The sequence below is a fragment of the Diabrotica virgifera genome, chromosome 4 (assembly GCF_917563875.1).
Source record: "Diabrotica virgifera virgifera chromosome 4, PGI_DIABVI_V3a".
NCBI classification, from domain to species: domain Eukaryota; kingdom Metazoa; phylum Arthropoda; class Insecta; order Coleoptera; family Chrysomelidae; genus Diabrotica; species Diabrotica virgifera.
Window position 1 is genome coordinate 161,061,473 of NC_065446.1, and position 23,010 is coordinate 161,084,482.

The 23,010-nt window shown below is 31.9% G+C and overlaps 1 protein-coding gene across 1 annotated transcript in view; it reads left to right on the forward strand.

The window, feature by feature from the left end:
• Window positions 1-22,511, forward strand: part of LOC114332940 (protein NipSnap) — a 32,021-nt gene extending 9,510 nt beyond the window's left edge. The window contains exons 3-5 of the mRNA XM_050648466.1: window positions 2,364-2,535; window positions 20,149-20,416; window positions 20,471-22,511. Coding sequence (XP_050504423.1) covers window positions 2,364-2,535; window positions 20,149-20,416; window positions 20,471-20,619 — 589 coding nt within the window. The 3' untranslated portion in view covers window positions 20,620-22,511. The remainder of the gene's footprint in view (window positions 1-2,363; window positions 2,536-20,148; window positions 20,417-20,470) is intronic.
• The last annotated feature ends 499 nt before the right edge of the window (window positions 22,512-23,010 follow it).

Genomic DNA, 23,010 nt, shown 5'->3' on the forward strand with positions numbered 1-23,010 from the left:
ACTACTCCAGTCATTCCAGTGCATTTACAAAAATGTCTCTGGCAACACTGCATAAAAGTAGGTATGGTTCTACTTAAAATTCCGATGTGTATAAATTTCAACTATGTTTCAACTTATATCTCTCGATTTGATTTTTGTAGGATTTTTAAAATTGTATTACCCTTCTATTCTTAAAATATTAGCTTTATTTTTCATTTTTAATTATTGTTTTAATTTTATTATTCCCTACGTGTTTTTAATTGTTACCTTAGATCTATGTTTTTGATATTTTTAATTTTATGCTGCTTTATATTTGATATTAAATTTGATTCATTAACTTAAGAAAATGCCGCACAAGCTCCTGGAACAACCTGAAGCAGCGTTCTACGTTAAATATTCACAGGGCTGATTGCCTTCTCGAAATACCTTTCTGACAGTTGACAGATTGTGCACACTACCCTTCTTATTATCTTCCGTTCGAAGATGACACTTTGATTCTGTTTTGAAGATGGTCTATAGACCGGGAGGTATCGTCGCCCTCGCTAGCGAAATTATTCCGATTCGATTTTTTTGCAAAAACTTACTCAAAAAGAGGTCCTTATAACATATCCACAGGGAGCCGGGCGGTCGAAAAATTGTTTATCTACTCTATGTCATATTATGTATAAGTTTTTAGTTTGTGAAAACTGTCATTGTAGATAGCAGTGCGTGAAGTGTTTAAAGTGTGCGTGAAGTAACAATGTATTTTAAATGGGACTTACTTTTTCGCACTGTTTCTGACACGCTTTCATATAATCAAATATCCTTAACTTTCGCGTTGTCATGGTGATGACATATAGAGCAATAAATTACGACAAAAGTTTTGACAGTTTTGTGATTTGAAAGAAGTTAGAATTTTTAAATGTCAAAGTTCTAAAAATTGTAGAATATAAATGAATTCCAGTGACGAAGAGTTACAGTTTTTTATTTGTTTATGGTAGAGTAGATAAAATATTGTATGGAACTGTGCGTGAAGTACTTTTTGCGAACTTACGCGATGTATACCACTCGCTCCGCTGTCGCTCGTGCTCTAAATATCGCGTGCGTTCGCAAAAAGCATACTTCACGAACTGTTTCATAAATAACTATTACAATTTTTTTTAAACAAATTCACAAAAATAGTTTTTTTCACTTCGAAAATTTTTTTTTAGATAATTTGGGACATTCTGAGTAAAAAGGTCCCTTGCGATTTTTCTCTGAAATTGATTGTTGTCGAGTTATACGCAATTTAAAATTTGAAAAATGCGAAAATGGCCATATTACTCGACAACAATCAATTTCAGAGAAAAATCGCAAGAGACCTTTTTTGCTCAGAATATCCCAAATTATCTAAAAAAAATCGTTCGCAATGAAAACATTTTTTTTTTGGTGAATTTGTTTAAAAAAAATTGTTTAAACAATTTTTTTACCAGGCACCGCCCGGCACCCTGTGGATGTGTTATAAGGACCTCTTTTTGAGTAAGTTTGTGCAAAATAATCTAATTGAAATAGTTTCGCTAACGGGGGCGACCATACATTTGGACTATAGCGCTAATTGTTAATAATTAAAAATAGCAGCTTTGTAATAAAATAATGACAAAAATCTCTTGAGGACCTTGAAGAAGGGGTTTGAAACTTGATTTGGTCACTTTTTGAATTTTATAATAACAATTTTTAATTGAGTTATTAAGCCTTGAAAATGGCCATTTTTGCACTTTTCAAATTTTTAATCGCACATAACTCGACAACAATCAATTTTAGAAAAAAATGACAAGAGACCTTTTTTGCTCAGAATATCCCAAATTATCTAAAAAAATCATTCGCAATGAAAAAATTTTTTTTGGTGAATTTGTTTAAAAAAAATTGTTTAAACAATTTTTCAACCACGGCACCGACCGTGAACACCTAGATGAATATGTAGGCGTTATGGAAATATTAAAGTTGGGGTGCGATATGTCAGCACTGGTAGGATGACATTGGATACATTGTTAGTTTGGTTTTTGGCATAAATTTTGGTTTTTAGCTGCTTGTTTAGTCCAAAATAACATTTGTTCTTTAGCAGTATCCTTCATTTTACTTGCAATCAAAATCAATGAATATAATTTTGATATTATAAGTTTCCAAAGATGACTCTACCAAAATATTCCCATGTCAGTGAATCAACTATAGTGTATTTTATTAAAGAAAATTGTTTTTCAAGTATATGTACTTGTTTTTCAAAAAGTACCAAATACTTTCTTTTTTTACAATTTTTAGGTAGAACGTAAGTCTGGTTTTTAAAGACTTAATACATGAAAGCATAATGTTGGATGCTTATAATATTCCAAGGCCGCAATGTCTGTATATAAACATTCTTTTACTTTTAGAAAAAATAAAGTGGACTATATAAAAGCACAAGATTCTTTATCAAAAGAAGTTGAACTAGTAGGTTCATGGACCGTAAATGTAGGAGACCAAGATCAAGCTCTACATTTATGGAAGTTCACAGGAGGTTTTGATATGATTGATCGGTATAACGATTTTACAGGAAAAAACCAGGTAGGTGTGTCAAATAATAGTACACTTTACTTTTTTCTGTTTCTCTATCTAAGATATAACAAGCTGAAAATGCGAGCATCATCATAACGAAAACTTTGTTTATTTGCGTATTTTAATTCATACCTAATATGGAAAATTGCTATTATAAAAAGTTGTTTAGAATTAAAAATTATGTTTTAATGTGCAATTATATCATTCTAATTTAAATATTTTGAACTATAAAGGTACTTTACTCTTGATCGAAATTCATATTTTTTATAGACCTCGTATAAAACTAATAAAATTTGATATATGATGGTTGCATCATAAATCTTAGACCATGAAGAGCTTTTTATGAAGAATAACTTTTCTTCGTCAAATTAAAAATAAAAGAGTTATAAATGAAAATGTTGTTGGTATCCATAATTTGAGAAAAATCTTCAAATATTTTTTTCCATTAGAAGGATGTAATTGCACATATAAGACCATAATTTTTTATTCCAAATAACATTTCATATATTCGGTTCGCTTAACTTAGACACAACTGGCTAGTGATTTTAGTCAGTAATTTTGCCAATTCGACAAAACAATAATTACTAAATAGTTAATAATTACTAAATAATTAGTGTTTTTTGCCAATTTCGGCAAAATTGGCAAACAACAAAAAAATTACCTACTAAAATCACTAGCCAGTTGTGTCTGAGTTTTGCGAACCGACTAAATAACAATTTTCATTTCATAACAAATGAAACAGTCCATTTATCATTAGGTAGTCCCATTAAAGGGGAGGCCGTATACTCGTATAAACCTTTGTAAAGTTATTAGTAAATTATTGCTTTAAAAATTTACTCAAATGGTTTTTTTGAACATCTTATTTTTTTATATAATAATTAAATTCACTATCAAATGTCATTGATATTTTATTAATACTTAATTTAAAATTTAGTTTGACATTCACGAAATGTCAAACTCAAATGTAAATAACCTATGCTTTGCTTAACAAATTCAGATTAAAAAAACTAGCCTACTTACTATAAACGATTTCAGCTGACGTTTAGTGTGTCGGCGGAAAATAAAAGGATTGTGACGTCACATTTTAGACTTTGAGGTCGATTATCTCGAAGACGGTTAGAGATATCGAAATGTAGTTTTCAGATTTGGATTCAGAAGACACAACTACATAAGAATGCATCGATAAATCTACTCTAAGTATTGCAAGAGCGGCGACGCAATAACACACAGACTTTGCGAATTTATAAACGAAAAGTTTTCGTTGAAAACTAGGCTACTTACTAGCAATGATTTCAGCTGACGGTTAGTGTGTCGGCAGAAAATAAAATGATTGTGACGTCACATTTTAGACTTTGAGGTCGATTATCTCGAAGACGGTTAGATATATCGAAATGCCGTTTTCAGATTCGGATTTAGAAGACAAAACTACATATGAATCCATCGATAAATCTGCTCTAAATATTGCAGGAGCGGCAACGCAATAACACACAGACTTTGCGAATTTATAAACGAAAAGATTTCGTTGAAAAAGTGTAGCATTTATACAGTGAGGACGTTTGAGTTGGAATAAATTCATTTTCTCGAGAATGGGCGATTTTGGGGATAAATCCCGAAACAGGTCGATTTTTATTTTTAAATTATAATGTTTTGGCATATATCATACGAGTGACGTCATCCATCTGGGCGTGATGACGTAATTGATGATTTTTTTTAAATGATAATAGGTGTAGTGCGATAGCTCATTTGAAAGGTAATATTCTCTATTTAGTAATATAAATTTTAACATGATTATTTATACAGGGTTCCCAATTTTTTTTTTCAATTTAATTAATTGAAAGAAAAAAAAAGAATGTAAAAAAATGTTTATTTGACAAATAAATATTGTTTTTCGCTTAAATTCAATATTAAAGCTGCCACCCACCTTCCTTTTGGCAGTCTGATAATTTAAGCGAAAAGCAATGTTTATTTGTCAAATAAAACATTTTTTTCTGTTTTCCGACAGTAGTAAAATGTATTTTTAATTAAATAAATTACATACATTCTTTTTTTTCTCAATTAATTTAATAGAAAAACTTGTTTTTGGACATTCTGTATAAATAATTATCTTAATGTTCATATTCAGTAATATGAACATTAAGATAATTATTTATACAGAGTGTCCAAAATTTTTTTTTAATTGAAGAATTGAGAATTGAATTACCTTTTAAATGAGCTATCACACGACCCCTATTCTCATTTAAAAAAATCATCGATTACGTCATTACGTCATCAGATGGATGACGTCACTAGTATGATATATACGCCACAAAATTATAATTGAAAAATAAATCGACTTGTTTCGGTATGTATCTCCAAAATCGCCCATTCTCGAGAATAGTCTAAGAGCTAGTGAACCCTCCGACTAACGGTCGTCCTGTAAGGCTAGAAATTTTTCTAGTGATAATTCATAGCATACCAAGGCTAAAAACCATGACCTGGCAGGCCTCAGCGGTGCACGTGTATCTACAAGGTGAATCGAAAAGTGCAAATTTAGAGGGTAAAATAAACTTTCTCCTGTAAGGTTTAAATTTAAGTATGTGTTTAAGTAAGTCATTTAGAAGAGATGTGTACAATGACAGGCGATTCTGAAGAGCATAAGACCTTGCCAGGCGAGGGGAAAGATTACGGGTTTTTCCTAAAATTATATTTTTTGCATCCAACAAATTTTTTTTAAGTTTTTTGAATCATTCCAAACAGAAAAGGTCTTCAGTGATTTTTCTCTTAAGTTAATAGTTTTTGTTATATAAGCGATTGAAAATTTTGAAAATTGCGAAATCGACCATTTTTAACTCTAAATCGGACGTTTATCTAAAAATTTCAAAGTTGCCAAGGTAGTTAGATATTCTTTAAACATTGATTGATGAAATCCCAAAGAGATTTTTGCAATACAATATCGGAAACCCCTTTGTTTTTTAATTGCTAATCAAGCGGGCGCGACACTGTAGTATAAGTGAGGACGTTTGAGTTGGCATAAATTCATTATCTCGAGAATGGGCAAATTTCAAGAGCAATCCTCAGACAGGTCGATTTTTATTTTTAAATTAGGACTTTTTGGCATATATATAATACTAGTGACGTCATCCATCTGAGCGTGATGGCGTAATCGATGATTTTTTTAAATGCGAGTAGGGGTTGTGTGATAGCTCATTTGAAAGGTTATTTAATTCTCTATTCACTAATATAAACATTAACAATTTTTTATACAAGGTGTACAAAAATTTTTTTTTAATTAAATTAACTTTTATTAAATTTGACAAATAGAAAAAAAAATTTTGTACACCCTGTATAAATAATTATGTTAATGTTTATATTACTGAATAGAGAATTAAATAACCCTTCAAATGAGCTATCACACAACCCCTACTCTTATTTAAAAAAATCATCGATTACGTCATCACGCCCAGATGGATGACGTCACTAGTATTATATATATATATACCAAAAAGTCCTAATTCAAAAATAAAAATCGACCTGTCTGAGGATTTCTCTTGAAATTTGCCCATTCTCGAGATAATAAATTTATGAAAACTCAAACGTCCTCACTTATACTACAGTGCCGCGCCTGCTTGATCAGCAATTAAAAAAAAGGGGTTTTCGATATTTTATTGCAAAAAACTCTTCGGAATTGCATTAATCAATGTTTAAAGAATATCTACGTACCTTGGCAACATTGAAATTTTTAGACAAATGTCCGATTTAGGGTTAAAAATGGTCGATTTCGCAATTTTCAAAATTTTCAATCGCTTATATAACAAAAACTATTAACTTAAGAGAAAAATCACTAAAGATCTTTTCTGTTTGGAATGATTCAAAAAACTTAAAAAAAATTGTTCGATGCAAAAAAAATAAATTTAGGAAAAACCCCTAATCTTTCCCCTCGCCTGGCAAGGTCTTATGCTCTTCAGAATCGCCTGTCATTGTACACATTTCTTCTAAATGACTTACTCAAACACATACTTAAATTTAAACCTTACAGGAGAAAGTTTATTTTACCCCCTAAATTTGCACTTTTCGATTCACCTGGTAGATACACGTGCACCGCTGAGGCCTGCCAGGTCATGGTTTTTAGCCTTGGTGTGCTATGAATTATCACTAGACAAATTTCTAGCCTTACAGGACGACCGTTAGTCGAAGGGTTCACTAGCTCTTAGACTAGAAAATGAATTTATTCCAACCTAAACGTCCTCACTGTATAAAAATAAACTTAAAAACAAAAAATAAACTTGTCTGAGAACAATATTTATTTCAAATATACTTTCCAATTTTTTATTTTACATGGACATGTTACATAATTAGACTTATCATAGTACATTCTTTCACGGTTTTTGCTCTAAATTTTAAAGAACCGCTTGGATTGGCATGAAATTTGGCATACGCATAGCTTACATGTCAAAGAAAAAAAGTGATATTGTGCCGATGTGTGCTTTTGCCCTGGGGGTCACTTTCACCTGCTCTTGTTGGTGAAAAACTATATGTCCAAAATAAGTCCGGAAATGGGTAAACTGACTAATTTTAAGTAACTTTTGTTGTATAGAGCTTTTTCGCCAAGTCAACACTTTTCGAGTTATTTGCTAGTGAATATGTTCATTTTTCAACAAAATAACCACATTTTTAGACGGTTTTTCGAAAATAACTCAAAAAGTATTTTGTTAAAAAAACGTTCTTAGCAAAAATATAGCCTGTAAAAAAGTAAAAAAATGGTGTACGCGTTAGGTCTCTGGACCTCGTAGAACCAGAGTTATAGCCAATGAAAAATAGATTTATATTCACCAAATTTCAAATAGAATAATTCGACGAGAAATATCCAAAAAATTAAGCACTTTTTGGGGAAAATCCATTATAACTTTTTTAAAGTGTTTAAAAAAAGGTTTATTTCTGTTTTTATAAAAAGTTTCTAGCATTAAATTTAAGCAAGTTATGCTCAAAATAATGTTAGTCCCTTTTGTTTTAGCAAAAAAAATCGGAAAGACCACGCCTCATTAGTACTTAACTTAAATGAAATTAATCGTTAACGCTTCACAAATTATTTTACTTATGTTGTGTTTATATGTTCTGTAAGTTTCATCGATTCAAAGTGCTAATTTTTGAAAGAATTTGCTTTTAAAGTAAAGTTTTTAAAAATTTTAATTTTGAAAAATATGCTTTTTTTTTCAAAATAACTTAAAAATTGTTAGAGATACCAAAAATGTTGAAAAACAAAAAAAAGTCACCATTGCTTTTCCGAATATCATGTATTGTTTTGTTTTTCTGTTAGACCAAAATTGATTAAGATTTGGTGTTTCTAAATTTGCATACATTCGTGATCAGTGACTCGTTCAACACCTTTTAACTACAGCCCTTTCAAAAATAAGGACTTTGAACCGAAGAAACTTACATATAAACAATGCATACACGAGTCAAGAAACTTGTAAAGTCGTAACAATTAAGTTCATTTGAGATACTAATTAGGGGGTGATTTTCCCGATTTTTTTACCAAAAAAAGGGACTAACTTTATTTTGAGCGTAAGTTGTTTACTTTTGATGCTAGAATTTTTTTTATAAAACAAAAATGAAGCTTTTTTAATCACTTTAAATAAGTTGTAATGAGTTTTCCCCGAAATGTGCTTTATTTTTGGTTATTTCACGTTAAAGTATTCCATTTGGAATTTGACAAATATGAACCTATTTTTCATTAGCTATAACTCTGCTTATACTAGGTATAGAGACGTGATATATACATCATTTTTTTTTTAAATTTTTTACAGGCTATATTTTTGCTAAGAATGATTTTTCGACAAAATACTTACTATTTGAGTTATTTGCGAAAAACCGTCTAAAAGCGTGGTTATTTTGTTGAAAAAATGAACATACTCACTGGCAAATAACTCGAAAAGTATTGAATTAGTGAAAAAACTTTATAGAACAAAAGTTACTTAAAATTAGTCGGTTTATCCATTTCCGGACTTACTTTGGACGAATATTTTTTCACCCCCAAGAGGGTGAAACCCCCAGAGGGTGAAAACCACCCCCAGGGAAAAGCACATATCGGCACAATATCACTTTTTTTCTTTGACTTGTTAGCTATGTGTATGCCAAATTTCATGTCAATCCAAGCGGTTCTTTGAAATTTAGAGGTTTTGCAATATTTTACCGTTAAAGAACGTACTATCAAAAGAATCGCTGCTTTCACTAGGTATATGTATATTCAGACCCAAGACTAACTGAAATCAATAAAACTTTTATTCTACAAACACCTAAACTCAAAAACATGTTATGTGATATTTCAATATTATTCTGAATGAAATAATTGTAGCATTTTCAAAAGTGAACTGTATTGAACATAGTCACAATAAGAATAAGATGGCTGCATCTATTGATGGGAGATTTGAATAAATAGTTAGATCAGCTTTATACTGATCGATCAATATAGAATGATGCCTTTTATGTTAATGGCGAGAATTTTGAAAATAAAAGTAAATAGAATTTAGACCATTATTATTCTATATTTTTATATTATATTATATTATATTATATTATATTATACTCCTGGCCAAAAAAATTGGGACACCTTAAAAATGGGTCATTTTTGATGTCTCGAATCTCCTAAACCTGTTGTCCGATTTTAGTGATTTTTTTAATATGTTATAGCCTCATTCTCTAAGAATATGGATATAGTAATGGTGTGGCTAAACAGGTAAATGTCGTTTTATACCAGGTGTAACAATAGTACTGTGTTTTTTCCTGCAAGTTCGTAACACCCTGTGGAATATTCTGGCATTTAAAAAATATTGAAATTAAAACTCAATTTTAGCCTTAGCCTTTCTTAACATTCTGCTTTTTGACTCATTCACTTATGTTGGATAATGAAAAAGTTAGGTACTTTGAGAACTAGCCATGTTCTTCATCAATACAGGGTGTTTCTAAATAAGTGAGAAACTTTAAGGGGTAATTCTGCATGAAAAAATAATGACCGTCTGATTTATAAACATATTTCTGCAAATGCTTCATTTCCGAGATACAGGATGTTTAATTTTTTCTTACACACTGACGATTTATTTATTGCTCTAAAACCGGTTGAGATATGCAAATCAAATTTGGTGGGTTTTAAGAGGCAGTTATTGCGCATTTTTTGACATACAATTATGTATTTTATATTCACCATTGGCGTACATACGGGTCATATTACCCGGTCATATTATCTGTATGCACGCCAATGGTGAATTTAAAATTTTTAGTTGTATGTCAAAAAATGTGAAATAACTACCTCTTAAAACCTACCAAATTTCATTTGCATATCTGAACCGGTTTTAGAGCAATAAATAAATCGTCAGTTTGTAAGAAAAATTCAACATCTCGTATCTCGGAAACGAAGCATTTGCGGACATATCTTTATAAAGCAAACTGTCATTATTTTTTCATGCAGAATTAACCCTTAAAGTTTGTAGCACTTATTTAGAAACACCCTGTATTGAAGAAGAACATGGCTAGTTGTCAAAGTACCTAACTTTTTCATTGTCCAACATAAGTGAATGAGTTAAAAAGCAGAATGCTAAGAAAGGCTAAGGCGACAATTGAGTTTTAATTTCAATATTTTTTAAATGCTAGAATATTCCACAGGGTGTTACGAACTTTCAGGAAAAAACACAGTATTATTTTTACACCCGGTATACAATGGCATTTACCTGTTCGGCAACAATATTACTACATCGATATTTCCAGAGAATAAGGCTATAGCATATTAAAAAAATTACTAAAATCGGACAACAGGTTTAGGAGATTCGAGAAATCAAAAATGACCCATTTTTAAGGTGTCCCAATTTTTTTGACCAGGAGTGTATGTAATTATTATTCATATAATATGTCGGTTAGATTAGCCAAGCTGTCTGAGGCGCTCGATCGACAAATCTAGAGGATATTCGATCGAGGTTCGATCCCTGGCTGGTGAATAGAAAAATAAAAAGGCTGACGTCGTAGTCTAAAATTCTAAAAGAATCTACGACTTGATCTGGAATAAGCTGGTGTCTGATCGGCCTATGGAGGAGCAGTACGGTAAGAGATAAGGGCTTACGGCTCGGTGACACTCCTCCATAGATACCTATCGGAAGGGCGTTGACGCCTAAAAACGGTGTATACATATATTATTCTAATATATAACCTAACCCTAATCACACACCACCAAACATTAACCCCATAATACACACAACACCTGATACCAATTTAACCTCATTTAAATACTTTAGATTACCATTCATACAAGAATTAACACCAAAACTTACACGAATTTTCAAATCAGTGGATGAAAATATAAAAATCGCTAATTACACAGTTTTAACAATCGGTTCCATTTTCACTAAAGTTAAAGATCAAACACCTACAGACCAGTTATCCAACATAGTCTATTGTATTCCTTGTGGAAGTTGCAATAAACAATATATTGGCCAAACAAACAGATATTTGAAAAACCGAATCAGTTCCCACAAGAGTGACAGTACTTCTAAACAAAAGATTATTCCTCGAAATTGCATTTATCACTTAAACGGATAACTTGATAAATAAAAAATCAGATGTCGAACATCTAAGTGAAATTTATGCTTATTTATTACACCTAGAAAAAACAACATAAATATGTAATAACATATTTAATAAATAATTAACATAATAATAACAGTATTAAATTTCCCAACTTAAAGACAACCGATATAATAAAGGGCCTAGCCGGGTAAGATGATGAAAAGTGCCCCCAACTCGATTCGAATTCCATATAGGTCACCGTTTAGCATATATAGTGAAACTAACTTTCTGAAATTTTTAGCCCCCTAGGTGGTCATGTGACCCACCTAGAACCTAATTAGGCTTTTTATGTTTTTATTTTTTATCTCAGCCGCATCGAGAGCTAGCGAAAAACTTTAAATAAATAATTTGTAAGATTTAAAAAGTTCTGTGCGAAAATTTTATTTTTTTTTAATTTTTGGCGAGAAATTTAAATTTTAGAACGATTTTAAAATTTTAAATGAGTATAAAAAAATAACTAAGATATTCGTTTTCACGAAAAAAATATATAACGTGTATTTTTGCATAATATTTTACCGTGAATTTTTTCAAAATTTTAAAATTGGTGAAACGCACCTTTAAAAATAAAAAACCGCATTTTTTCGGTTTTTTTTTCGATTTTTGATACAATTTTATACATTTTTTTCAAAAAAGGTAACACCGTCACTGGAGCAGGTAAAAAATTTAAAAAGGAATTGGGGTTTGCTTAATAAAAAATTTTTGTAACACCATCCATTTTCAAGATACAGGGCGTTGAAGAAAACAAAATTTTACACATTTTTTACGATTTTGCCGAAACTACTGGCAACATTGTAATAAAACTTGGCGGGATTCAAGAGGTAGTTATTGTGCATGTTTTGACATACAATTAAGGATTTGATATTCATCATTGGTGCGCTTAGGGGTAATGGTCTGAACTTTTCAAAGAAAAAAAGATAGTACGCCACTGACATATTTCAAATTAACAATCATTTTTAAATTCCTCATTCAATTTGCGATAAAAAAACTATCTTATCATTTTTTCATACGAGGCGCCGTTTTGCTGCAAAAAATAAAATATCTTAACGCTTCCAAAGTATTCGAATTAGTTTTTATAATGGACGTACGAGTTTACAGTTGAGTCCGCGAATCTTTACCCGTGCGTCTTCATTTAAAAAGCATACGAAAAAATCGATGATAAGTTGAAAATTGAAATTTACTAAACGCAACAGCAAGCGACAGTAAGTGACTTGCTGTTGCGTTTAGTAAATTTCAATTTCCGACTTATGATCGACTTATTTCGTATGCTTTAAATGATGACGCACGGGTAAAGATTCGCGGACTCAACTGTACGTATGTAGATGTAGAAACTACTAGAAGTTCGAATACTTTGTAAGGGTTAAGATGTTTTATTTTTTGAATAAAAATGTTATTTTTTGAATAAAAATGGCGCGTCGTATGAAAAAATAGGAAGATAGATTTTTTGTCACAAATTAAACGAGGAATTCAAAAAGGATTGTTAATTTGAAATATGTCAGTGGCGTACTATATTTTTTCTTTAAAAAGTTCAGACTATTACCCGTGTACGCGCCAATGATAAATATAAAATTCTTAATTGTATGTCAAAAAATGCACAACAATTACCTCTTAAAACTCGCCAAATTTTATTACAATGTTGCCAGTAGTTTCGGCAAAATCGTAAAAAATGTGTAAAATTTTGTTTTCTTCAACGCCCTGTATATTGAAAAGGGATGGGATTACAAAAAATTTTTATTAAGCAAACCCCAATTATTTTTCAGTTTTTCACCAATTCTAGTGACGGTATTACCTTTTTTGAAAAAAATGTATAAAATTGTATCAAAAATCGAAAAAAAAAACCGAAAAAATGCGGTTTTTTATTTTTAAAGGCGCGTTTCACCAATTTTAAAAATTTGAAAAAATTCAGGGTGAAATATTATGCAAAAATACACGTTATACAGGGTGTCCCGGAAAATAGTGCGTTCCTTAAAGGTATAGGTAGAAGGCACCATGTAGAACAAAAAATTCTTATAACATTTTCTTCTAAACGCAACCGTTTGACCAAAAAGTTAAAATGTATTTTGGTATGTAAATTTAAATCTGACAACTATGTGCGGTACGCAAATTTAAGCATAGACAGTCCCATGTAAATAGATAGAAGATAGATAGTAAACAGATAGTTTTAAAGAATCCTGTTTAGTGTCAATGCCGAAAATGTTTTCGAATAGTGAGTGTATTACCTATTATGTTATTACCTATGAATGGTGTTTGTGAAAGGTTACTTGAAACATCTATTCGGTATAATAATTATTTTCAAGTAAGTACAACTTAGTTATTTCAGTTCACAAGTAAACAAATTACTGAGACATCTGGTGTATTTAAGTTCCACTGTAAACTATTAAAACTATGCAGTTAAAGCCCTCAGCAATACTCAGCATTCAACCCATTTAAACCTTACTAAATACATAATACTAGTTCAGTCAAAAGACGTGTTTTTATGTTAAAAGATGTGTAATTCGTTTAAAATTATGCAATAGGTATTTCAATACATTTCAAAAGAAAATAATTTTAGTAACCAAATCGTAAATACATAAGTATTACCTACTATTAGGTTGGATTATTTTAAATACTGTTAATCACAATCACAAACGAGTTTTTATTATGTTATTATTCCGGAGTGCGTACGATGTTGCCAGTTTATTAAAATTTCCAAACATTAAAATACAGGTATATGGAAAACAATGTTCACTTTTTTTTGGAAACGGTTAACTTTAGAAAAAAATGGTATAGGACTTTTTTGTTCCAAATTGTGTATTCTCTCTATACCTTAAAGGAACGCACTATTTTCCGGGACACCCTGTATATTTTTTTCGTGACAACGAATATCTTAGTTATTTTTTTATACTCATTTAAAATTTTAAAATCGTTCTAAAAATTAAATTTCCCGCCAAAAATTAAAAAAAAAATTTTTTCGGACAGAACTTACAACTTTTTTATTTGAAGTTTTTCGCTAGTTCTCGATGCGGCTGAGATAAAAAATAAAAACTTAAAAAGCCTAATTAGGCTCTAGGTGGGTCACATGACCACCTAGGGGGCTAAAAATTTCAGAAAGTTAGTTTCACTATATATGCTAAACGGTGACCTATATGGAATTCGAATCGAGTTGGGGGCACTTTTCATCATCTTACCGGGCTAGGCCCTTTCAATTAAAAAAACCTCTGTGACATTAGCGAAATATATCGAAATTATCTTCACATAAAACACTCAGTTAGATTCGACATTTAGTAGTTCTAGCACTTCACCTTGACTTCCATCAAATAAATTTCCATAATCTTGTCAATATAAAATAAATTAATTTAAACCAATCCACCTTAATCAAGCTATAATAATCTAAAATTGTATCCATTGCAGTGTATTTTTGATGTTACTATTAAGATCATATTACCATTAACCTCAATTAAGTAAGTCAAAATTTAAAATAAGAATTGTATTTTATAAATTTTATACCATTTTTTAAATAACATTGTAGCTTCATCTGATGATGCCAATGTGAGTTGGCGAAATATAAAGAATAGTTAAACATAGTACTACTTGGTTTTTCATTCAGCTGCGTACCCGATAAATCTCAACCCCTTTTCATCTACCAGATCAGCTATTATTCTAAAGGATATACAAGGTGTCCCAAAAGTAGTGGAACGGTCGAATATTTCGCGAACTAAATATCGGATCGAAAAACTGAAAAATACGTATTCAATCATTTTCAAAAATCTATCCAATGACACCAAACACCAACCCCCATTACATCCCCTGGAGGTGGGGTGGAGGGTAACTTAAAAATCTCAAATGGAAACCCCCAGTTTTTCTTGCAGATTTTAATTCGTTACGTAAAAGTAAGCAACTTTTATTCAAGACATTTTTTCGAACTATGGATAGATGGCGCTATAATTGGGAAAAACGATTTATCCTGATACCATAGGTAAATTATAGAAACGGTCTAATATCTCACGAAATACACTTCCAAATGAGAAACCAAAAACCGATTTTTAATCTTTTTCGAAAACCTATCAAATAACACCAAACATGAGCCTCCAACCCACCCCCTGGAGGTGGGGTGGGGGGTAACTTTAAAATCTTAAATAGCAACCCCTACTTTTTATTGCAGATTCGGATCCGTCATGAAAAATTAAGCAACATTTATGCGAAACATTTTTTAGAATTGTTAATAGATGGCGCTTTAATTGGAAAAATACGATTTATTAGCGCCATCTATCAGAAATTTTAAAAATGTTTCGAATAAATGTTGCTTAATTTTTTATGACGAATCCGAATCTGCAATGAAAAGTGGGGGTTGCTATTTAAGATTTTAAAGTTACCCCCCACCCCACCTCCATGGGGTGGGTTGGAGGGTCATGTTTGATGTTATTCGATAGGTTTTCGAAAAAGATTAAAAATCGGTTTTTTGGTTTCTATTTGGAAGTGTATTTCGTGAGATATTAGACCGTTTCTATAATTTACCTATGGTATCAGGCAGAGCCGTACGGTACATCTTTTCAATATGATGCAAGTCTTCGAAATGCCGCCCCTTAATAAGTATTATTGAAACTTAACTTTTATTTTTATTAAATGAACCTACACAAAATAAAGGAAAACTTTTTTTAAAAATAAAACATACTTTAAATTAAATGAAATATGTACAGTGGAACCCCGATAAGTCGGCCCCCGATAACCCGGAAGTCCGGCTAACCCGGACCGATTTTCATCAGATAAACATTTTGATTTCCAGTACATTTGTATTTTGACAACGACACACGATTTTATAAATTATTTTTAAATTTAATTGTGGCTTATTTCCCATCAAAATAGTTAATTATCAGATAAACATTTCAACAATAAAAATGTATGTAATATAATATTAATTTGAGAGATAATTTGTATTTGTGTAATTTGAACTATACAATAGTAAAAATGACTCATGGCACACGCCGGCAGAAACAACAGGCACCTGTCTGTAGTATTTCTTTACATATTTATTTCAAACTGTCTTAGCATTGTTTAAAAGAAGACTAAAAGACTATTAAAAAACTTCTTTTTTAAACAATGGTCTTTAGTTTTCACTATTCTTAAATAACATAACATCGTTCCGATTGTGGTGACTGTATTGTGTGTAGTACAGTCTTGTATTGTTCGCTTCCGTGTGCTTACGTTTGTGTTTGCGTGTTTTTAGTAATTTAGATGTGTAGGTACTGTGCATATTTATATATATTTCATGTTATTTCAATTCTAACGGAGTTTATCTGTAAATATACCGTATTTTATTAATTTTTACCATATTCTCCGGCTAACCCGGATTTTCGATAACCCGGATCGGCCGAGGTCCCGATTAATCCGAGTTATCGAGGTTCCACTGTATTTACATTAAATAACATTTACAAAAATTACAATTTTGCCTTCATTACTGACTTTAATTTTGACAAACTCGTCAATCAGATTGGTTAAAGTAGGAGGTAGTGAGAACTCTATTGAAATGAGTGCTATTTTTTAATTTTGTTTGTCTTATGAAGTTTAGTAAATAATTTTAAATTTTGAAAAACTTCTTTACCCACTAGCTACCGAGACAGGGAGTGTTAATAAAATTGATAATTGACATACAGTCGAACCCGCTTATTGGAATAGCCTTCGTGCCAAGCAAAAGTATTCCTATAACCGAGATATTCTAATAACCGATCATTGGTGGCCAGTAAACACGTTCCGGGACCTCATGTTTCTATTCCTTAAAGCGGGATATTCTTTAAACAGGTATTCTAATAAGCGGGTTCGACTGTATTTGTAATGTACAGAAAAATTACATACAAATCAAAAAAAGGACGATCAAAATATATTCAGTAGATCCCGAGATATAGAAAATAATAGTAGTTTTAAGTTGCCTTTAGTCACCAATTGAATTACATTTTTAAAAATTCGAGTAAAATACCTGCTTTTCTAATATGTAAAAGGATTTTCTCTACGGACAATATTTTAAAAGTTACTCTTAATTTTTTTAAACTACAAAATTTCAAAAATTTGGCATTAGGATTTTTGACTATATTAGATAATTTTTTTATCTTTTTTTAGTACATTTTGATAGCATCAGTTTTCTACTTTCATTTGGCATACGCAGAATTGCCCTATCTTCATTATTTTCTGTCTTATGTTATTGCAAAATAAAGGTCTCTGGCCCTCTGGGATAAACAAATAGAATAAATCTTAAACTAATTAATGGATCAGTCTCAAATTTTGAGGGTTTGTTAAGTACCCCAATACCCAACTTTGGGTGAAACACTAATAGGTCTGGATCCCGCGTATGAAAAAAAGTTGATTAATAGCAAGCTGAAAATTTGTTAATAGTTTAGGGGTGTCTAGTCGGACAAACTTTGATATATGGGAACACTGGAACAGGGGAAGTTTTAATTGTGGAACAGGTTAAAAATTTGGAACGGTCAGATCACGAAAACGTCGCATGTATTTTGTCCGACAGAATTTCCAATTGATTTGTCACCCTTTCATTAAACTCTCATGCAAAAATCAGACTGCTATTTACCACCAACATAATTCCTGTCATTTGACATATTCTACGTGTCGGACTTATTAAAATGCCCAACATATTTGTCGGACAAACATTTTTTCATATATTATATAAAGTTTGGGTGGAAAGTTAGGTCGGGAACTGACGAGAGCGGGTGAAATGGCCCTCCGAAAAGGGGGTTAGGCGTTGGGTTAACTACCCAACCCCGTAAAAACCCATAGTTACGGAATCTAAAGTAAAAAATGCTGGACTTTTGCATGAGAGTTTAATGAAAGGGTAACCAATCAATTGGAAGTTCTGTCGGACAAAATACATGTGACGTTTTCGTGGTCTGACCGTTCCAAATTTTTAACCTGTTCCACAATTTAAAACTTCTCCTGTTCCAGTGTTCCTATATATCAAAGTTTGTCCGACTAGACACCCTTAAGCTATTAACAAATTTTCAGCTTGCTATTAATCAACTTTTTTTTCATACGCGGGATCCAGACCTATAAAGTTCTAAGGTAGTTTTAGTAAAAGTTATTAACAAATAACGATTTTCACTCATTTTTCAGTTTGCGTAGCAACAAATTAACTTTTTAACTTTCAAAAATCGGCATTTTGAAGGTTTTTTAATGTTCTAAAAAATTAAATTTTGTAGTTTTATGTCAACTCTTTAGCTTTTGAATGGGGTGCAAAACATCGACAAAATCGTGATTTTTCCACTAAATTGTTAATAATTAAAAACGGACGCGAACTCTAGACAGGAAACAGGTAGGTTTTCTTCCTATACAATACAATATTCCTAGGTCTACAATAACTAAAAAAACAGTCAGCTACCTGGATCTTTGAGTGTCCTGAACATGGTATATTTCTATTTCCCTGGAGTATTGGCGATTTTTGCTATTTCGACAATTTTGTTTAAAATAATATTACCCGTTAAACTTATCAATTCAGCTTGCCCACTGTTGCTTAAATAAGTCACAAGCCATGTATCAGACTCTCTTTGAACTATCCTGATATGCTCTTCCATTACTGGATCAAACTCAGAGAGCAATTATTGTACTAATTTAAAAAAGTCTCCATTATTAGATTGAAACAACTAATTAGTTGTTTCACGAAAAGCTAAACATTGCGAGGTCAAAAGTCTAATTCTTTTCAAAATTTCTCTCCAATAATGTTGAATTGTCCATTAGATTTTACTGATTATGCCGCCCCCTTTGTGATGCCGCCTGATGCGACTGCCTCACTGCATCATAGCACGGCACGGCCCTCTTATCAGGATAAATCGTTTTTCCCAATTATAGAGCCATTTATTCACAGTTCGAAAAAATGTCTTGAATAAAAGTTACCCACTTGCACGTAACGAATCCAAATTTGCAAGAAAAACTGGGAGTTTCCATTTGAGATTTTAAAGTTACCCCACACCCCACCTCCAGGGGGTGTAGTGGGATTGGTGTTTGGTGTCATTGGATAGATTTTTGAAAATAATTGAACACGTATTTTTCAGTTTTTCGATCCGATATTTAGTTCGCGAAATATTCGACCGTTCCGCTACTTTTGGGACACCCTATATATATTATTCTATATGCCTCGTATGAGGATGAAGTATGAAGAAGTAAAACTTCAAATTGCTAACATAAAACTCTAATATTTTGTCTAACTAAGAAACCAATTAAAGCCTTCATAATTTTAATTATTTCAAAAATGAATAACCATTTTCAATTTCGTTGCAACACGAAATTACAGCCGCATTATATTCTAGTTCAATCAGAGAGTGCAGCAAGCACCTCTACCGGGTTCGAAACTTATTAGTCTCTCATCAGAAGGAACATAATATGCTGCTCTCCCTGACCCAACCAGGACAAACCCCGGCGTGCAGTTACGGATTGCAACGAACGAAATGACAGGGATGCCCTAGCGGCAACTGCTAGCAAAAGACTATGTTTTCAATCTAATAGCACATAAAACAACATCAAACATATTACTTTACATCCCACCAGATTGAAAACAATGGGCACCTTCTCTGGTTACACCTCTGAGTCTTCTAAAATTTGCAAGCCATAACGGATGCTGAAACTAAAGAAGATGAGGGAATTTTACAATTTATAATTCACGTCCCATCTGCTTAGCGCGGTAAATATAATGCGGCTGTAGTTTCGTGTTGCAACGAAATTGAAAATGGTTATTCATTTTTGATTTACATGTTTACTCTGATTGGAGTACGAAGGGAACCATCCTCGTTGGAACTTTACCGCGCTGAGCAGATGGGATGTGAATTATAAATTGTAAAATTCCCTCATCTTCTTTAGTCTCAGCACCATTATGGCTTGCAACTTTTAGAAGCCTCGGAGGAGGTGTAACCAGAGAAGGTTCCCATTGTTTTCAATCTGGTGGGATGTAAAGTAATATTTTTGATGTTGTTTTATGTGCTATTAGATTCAAAACTTAGTCTTTTAATTATTTATTTAGGAAAATGTTTTACGATCTTGTAATTTTTGCTATTATTTTCATAGGAATTCCAACGTCTAAATGAAGAACAAGGAAAACTGGTTAGATCCCGCCACTTGCAATATCTTCTAGCATTTAGTTACTGGCCCCAAATTCTAATGCGACAACCCAAAAACATTTATGAAATTCGTAGCTACGCTCTAAAACCTGGAACTATGATCGAGTGGGGTAATAACTGGGCTAGGGCAATCAACTACAGGCAAAATAATGATGAAGCATTTGCTGGATTCTTTTCACAAATTGGTAGACTATATAATGTTCACCATATTTGGTGTAAGTTATTGAGTGTGCAATTAGTTTTTGAGATAATAATATCTGTGATTTTAGGTTATTCTAGTTTGAACGGCAGAAAAGAAACTAGGGAAAGTGCCTGGAGGTCCCCAGGTTGGGATGAATGTGTCGCTTATACAGTACCGTTGATCAGAGAAATGCATTGTAGGATTATGGTACCAACTGAATTCTCCCCTACTCTTTAAATGTGAACAAGCTCTTCAAAACCTTATTTTTTAATTGTATGAATATTATTATCTATAACGCCGCGAAATAGTTGGTATTTCAGTTAGCGATATAATTTAAACGAAAAGTCTATAAATAACTACAACAGTATACTTAGTTTTTTTCACAACGTAAATGTACATTCTCTGATTTGTTAATACATAGTTCTTTTTGCATTTGACATTAAAAATAACTTAAGTGAGTGTGTGAACTTTACTACCATATTCTTTTGCTGATATTAAAATGGAAATCTGTCATATAAAATATCTTTATTTTAAAAATATTATACTCAGTTTGTATAAATACTCACTCTTTAAAATTTTTTAGAACATTTGCTAACTTCTAAAAAATACTGTCCGAAGAAAATTTCAGAATTACTTACTAAATTTGTTTACCAAATGTGGCAACGGTATTTTTCCAAAAACGACAAAATAGTATTACCTAAATTCTTCTTTTGGCTGAGATGCCATGCATGTTTAAAAAATCTTCCATCATTCATCTGTCTGTCAGCTGAAAACTTATGTATCCTCTCCGCCCGTTCACACGGCATACACCTTACGATAGTTTATTCAAAACTATATTTTAATCGAATCGAGACAGCCTGTTAAGACATGATGCACGATACGATAATTTACCACTGTTTCTTGTACTGCACTACTTGAGAAAACTAAACAACTAATTAAAAATTTCCCTAGCTATTTGGTGTTCGACTAGGTCGACAAAATTCGAATCATGTGAACGAGGGTATCTACAGTCGGAAAAATGAAAGAATACCCATGAACGAACATATAAAACACGCTGTATTTTCCTGTCACCGTGTCACAAAGAAAATTGTCCAGTGCAAGTACATGTAACAATAATTATTACATGTACTTGCGCTGGTCAATTTTTTGTCTGACACGGTGGCAGGAATATACAGCGTGTTTTATATGTTCGTTCATGGGTATTCTTTCAATTTTCCTACTGTAGATACAAGCGCCACTGACGTTCGATTTAAATTTTTTTATCGCATCACGGCATACGGTTTGCCAGTGACAAAATAAAATTTAAATTTGGACGTACGGCGTAAAATTTTCGAGGGTGATATACAATCGAATTGTCTGAACGCCCTAATTTAAAACGTATGTGCCACTGAGCAATTAGACATTTCTATCGATTTGAACAAAAATCCGAATGCGTACCGTTCGGACGGGCTGTTACAGTTGAATGTTACGCTATCATCAAAAAGTTTTTACATTTTAAGCCTCTCTTACCCTCTTTCTTTTTCTCTCTAGTGTTAGTCCTTGAAAAGTGTAATGTTCTCTCCATAATATATGTTTCTTGGCGAGTCGTCCACGATTTCTTAATCCCTTGTTTTAATGGAGTTTTTGAATTTGCTCTTTTGAATTGACTAGTCTCTTGCCCTAACGGAGTTTTTGAACCAGCTTAGCCAGGTCTTGTTGAAATTGTTATTCTGGTACAACTATCAATTTAAAAACATTTATGTAGTGATGCTTTTCGTGTGAGCATTCTTCTCATGAAGCGATAAACGTATTATAGATTCGTCGTTTGTGTAGAGAATAAAAATATTCATACTATTATTAATCGTGTGAAAGGGTTTGTAAAAGTTGTATACCGGTATTTTAATGCTATCATAATGCTATCCTAACTCCAGGTTGCTTTTATTTTGTTTATAAATATATGTATATGTATATAGTTTTTTTTATAAAATTTTGTAGTAGTGCACAAACTACATTCTATGTGTAGAAATCAGTGTATGAAAACTATTTAATCATTTTAAAATCCAAATGATTGTGGTATTGTTATTTTTTCTTTATATAAACGTAAGGCTCATATCTAAATTTGTTAACAAATAAAAAACAAAGAAAATACAGTTTTTAGTTATTAAAAATCGAGATTTGACATTTCCTATATAAAGTTCGTGATGTTTCCCATGTAAAGTATATGGCTCCTAGTGGCGGGATATGGGCAACAACACATTGGCTAACAGAGCAGTTCTTACAGGCTGAGCCTGGTCTATACAGAAAAGGATAAGCGGTGCGGGGCAATACTAAACTTTTGTTATATTATACTAAAATGATGGAATCTCATGAGATAAATTGTTTCGGAAGCAAATAAAGATGGGAACCATTTGGGGGACAATATTACAGGTTAGAAAAATCAGTATAGAAAAATACAGATAAGAGGACAAAAGGCGAAAGAACTACGCGCAGGCTAGTTATTAAATAGGGAAAAGTAAATTGTGTTAAATAGGGAAAAGTAAATGTGTGTATGTGTGCGTGTGTCTGGAGGTGTGCTAGTGAAAGAGCATCTTCGTGTATGCGTAAAAGGGCATATGTATGTAATATGTTACTTTTTACACCACTATAGAC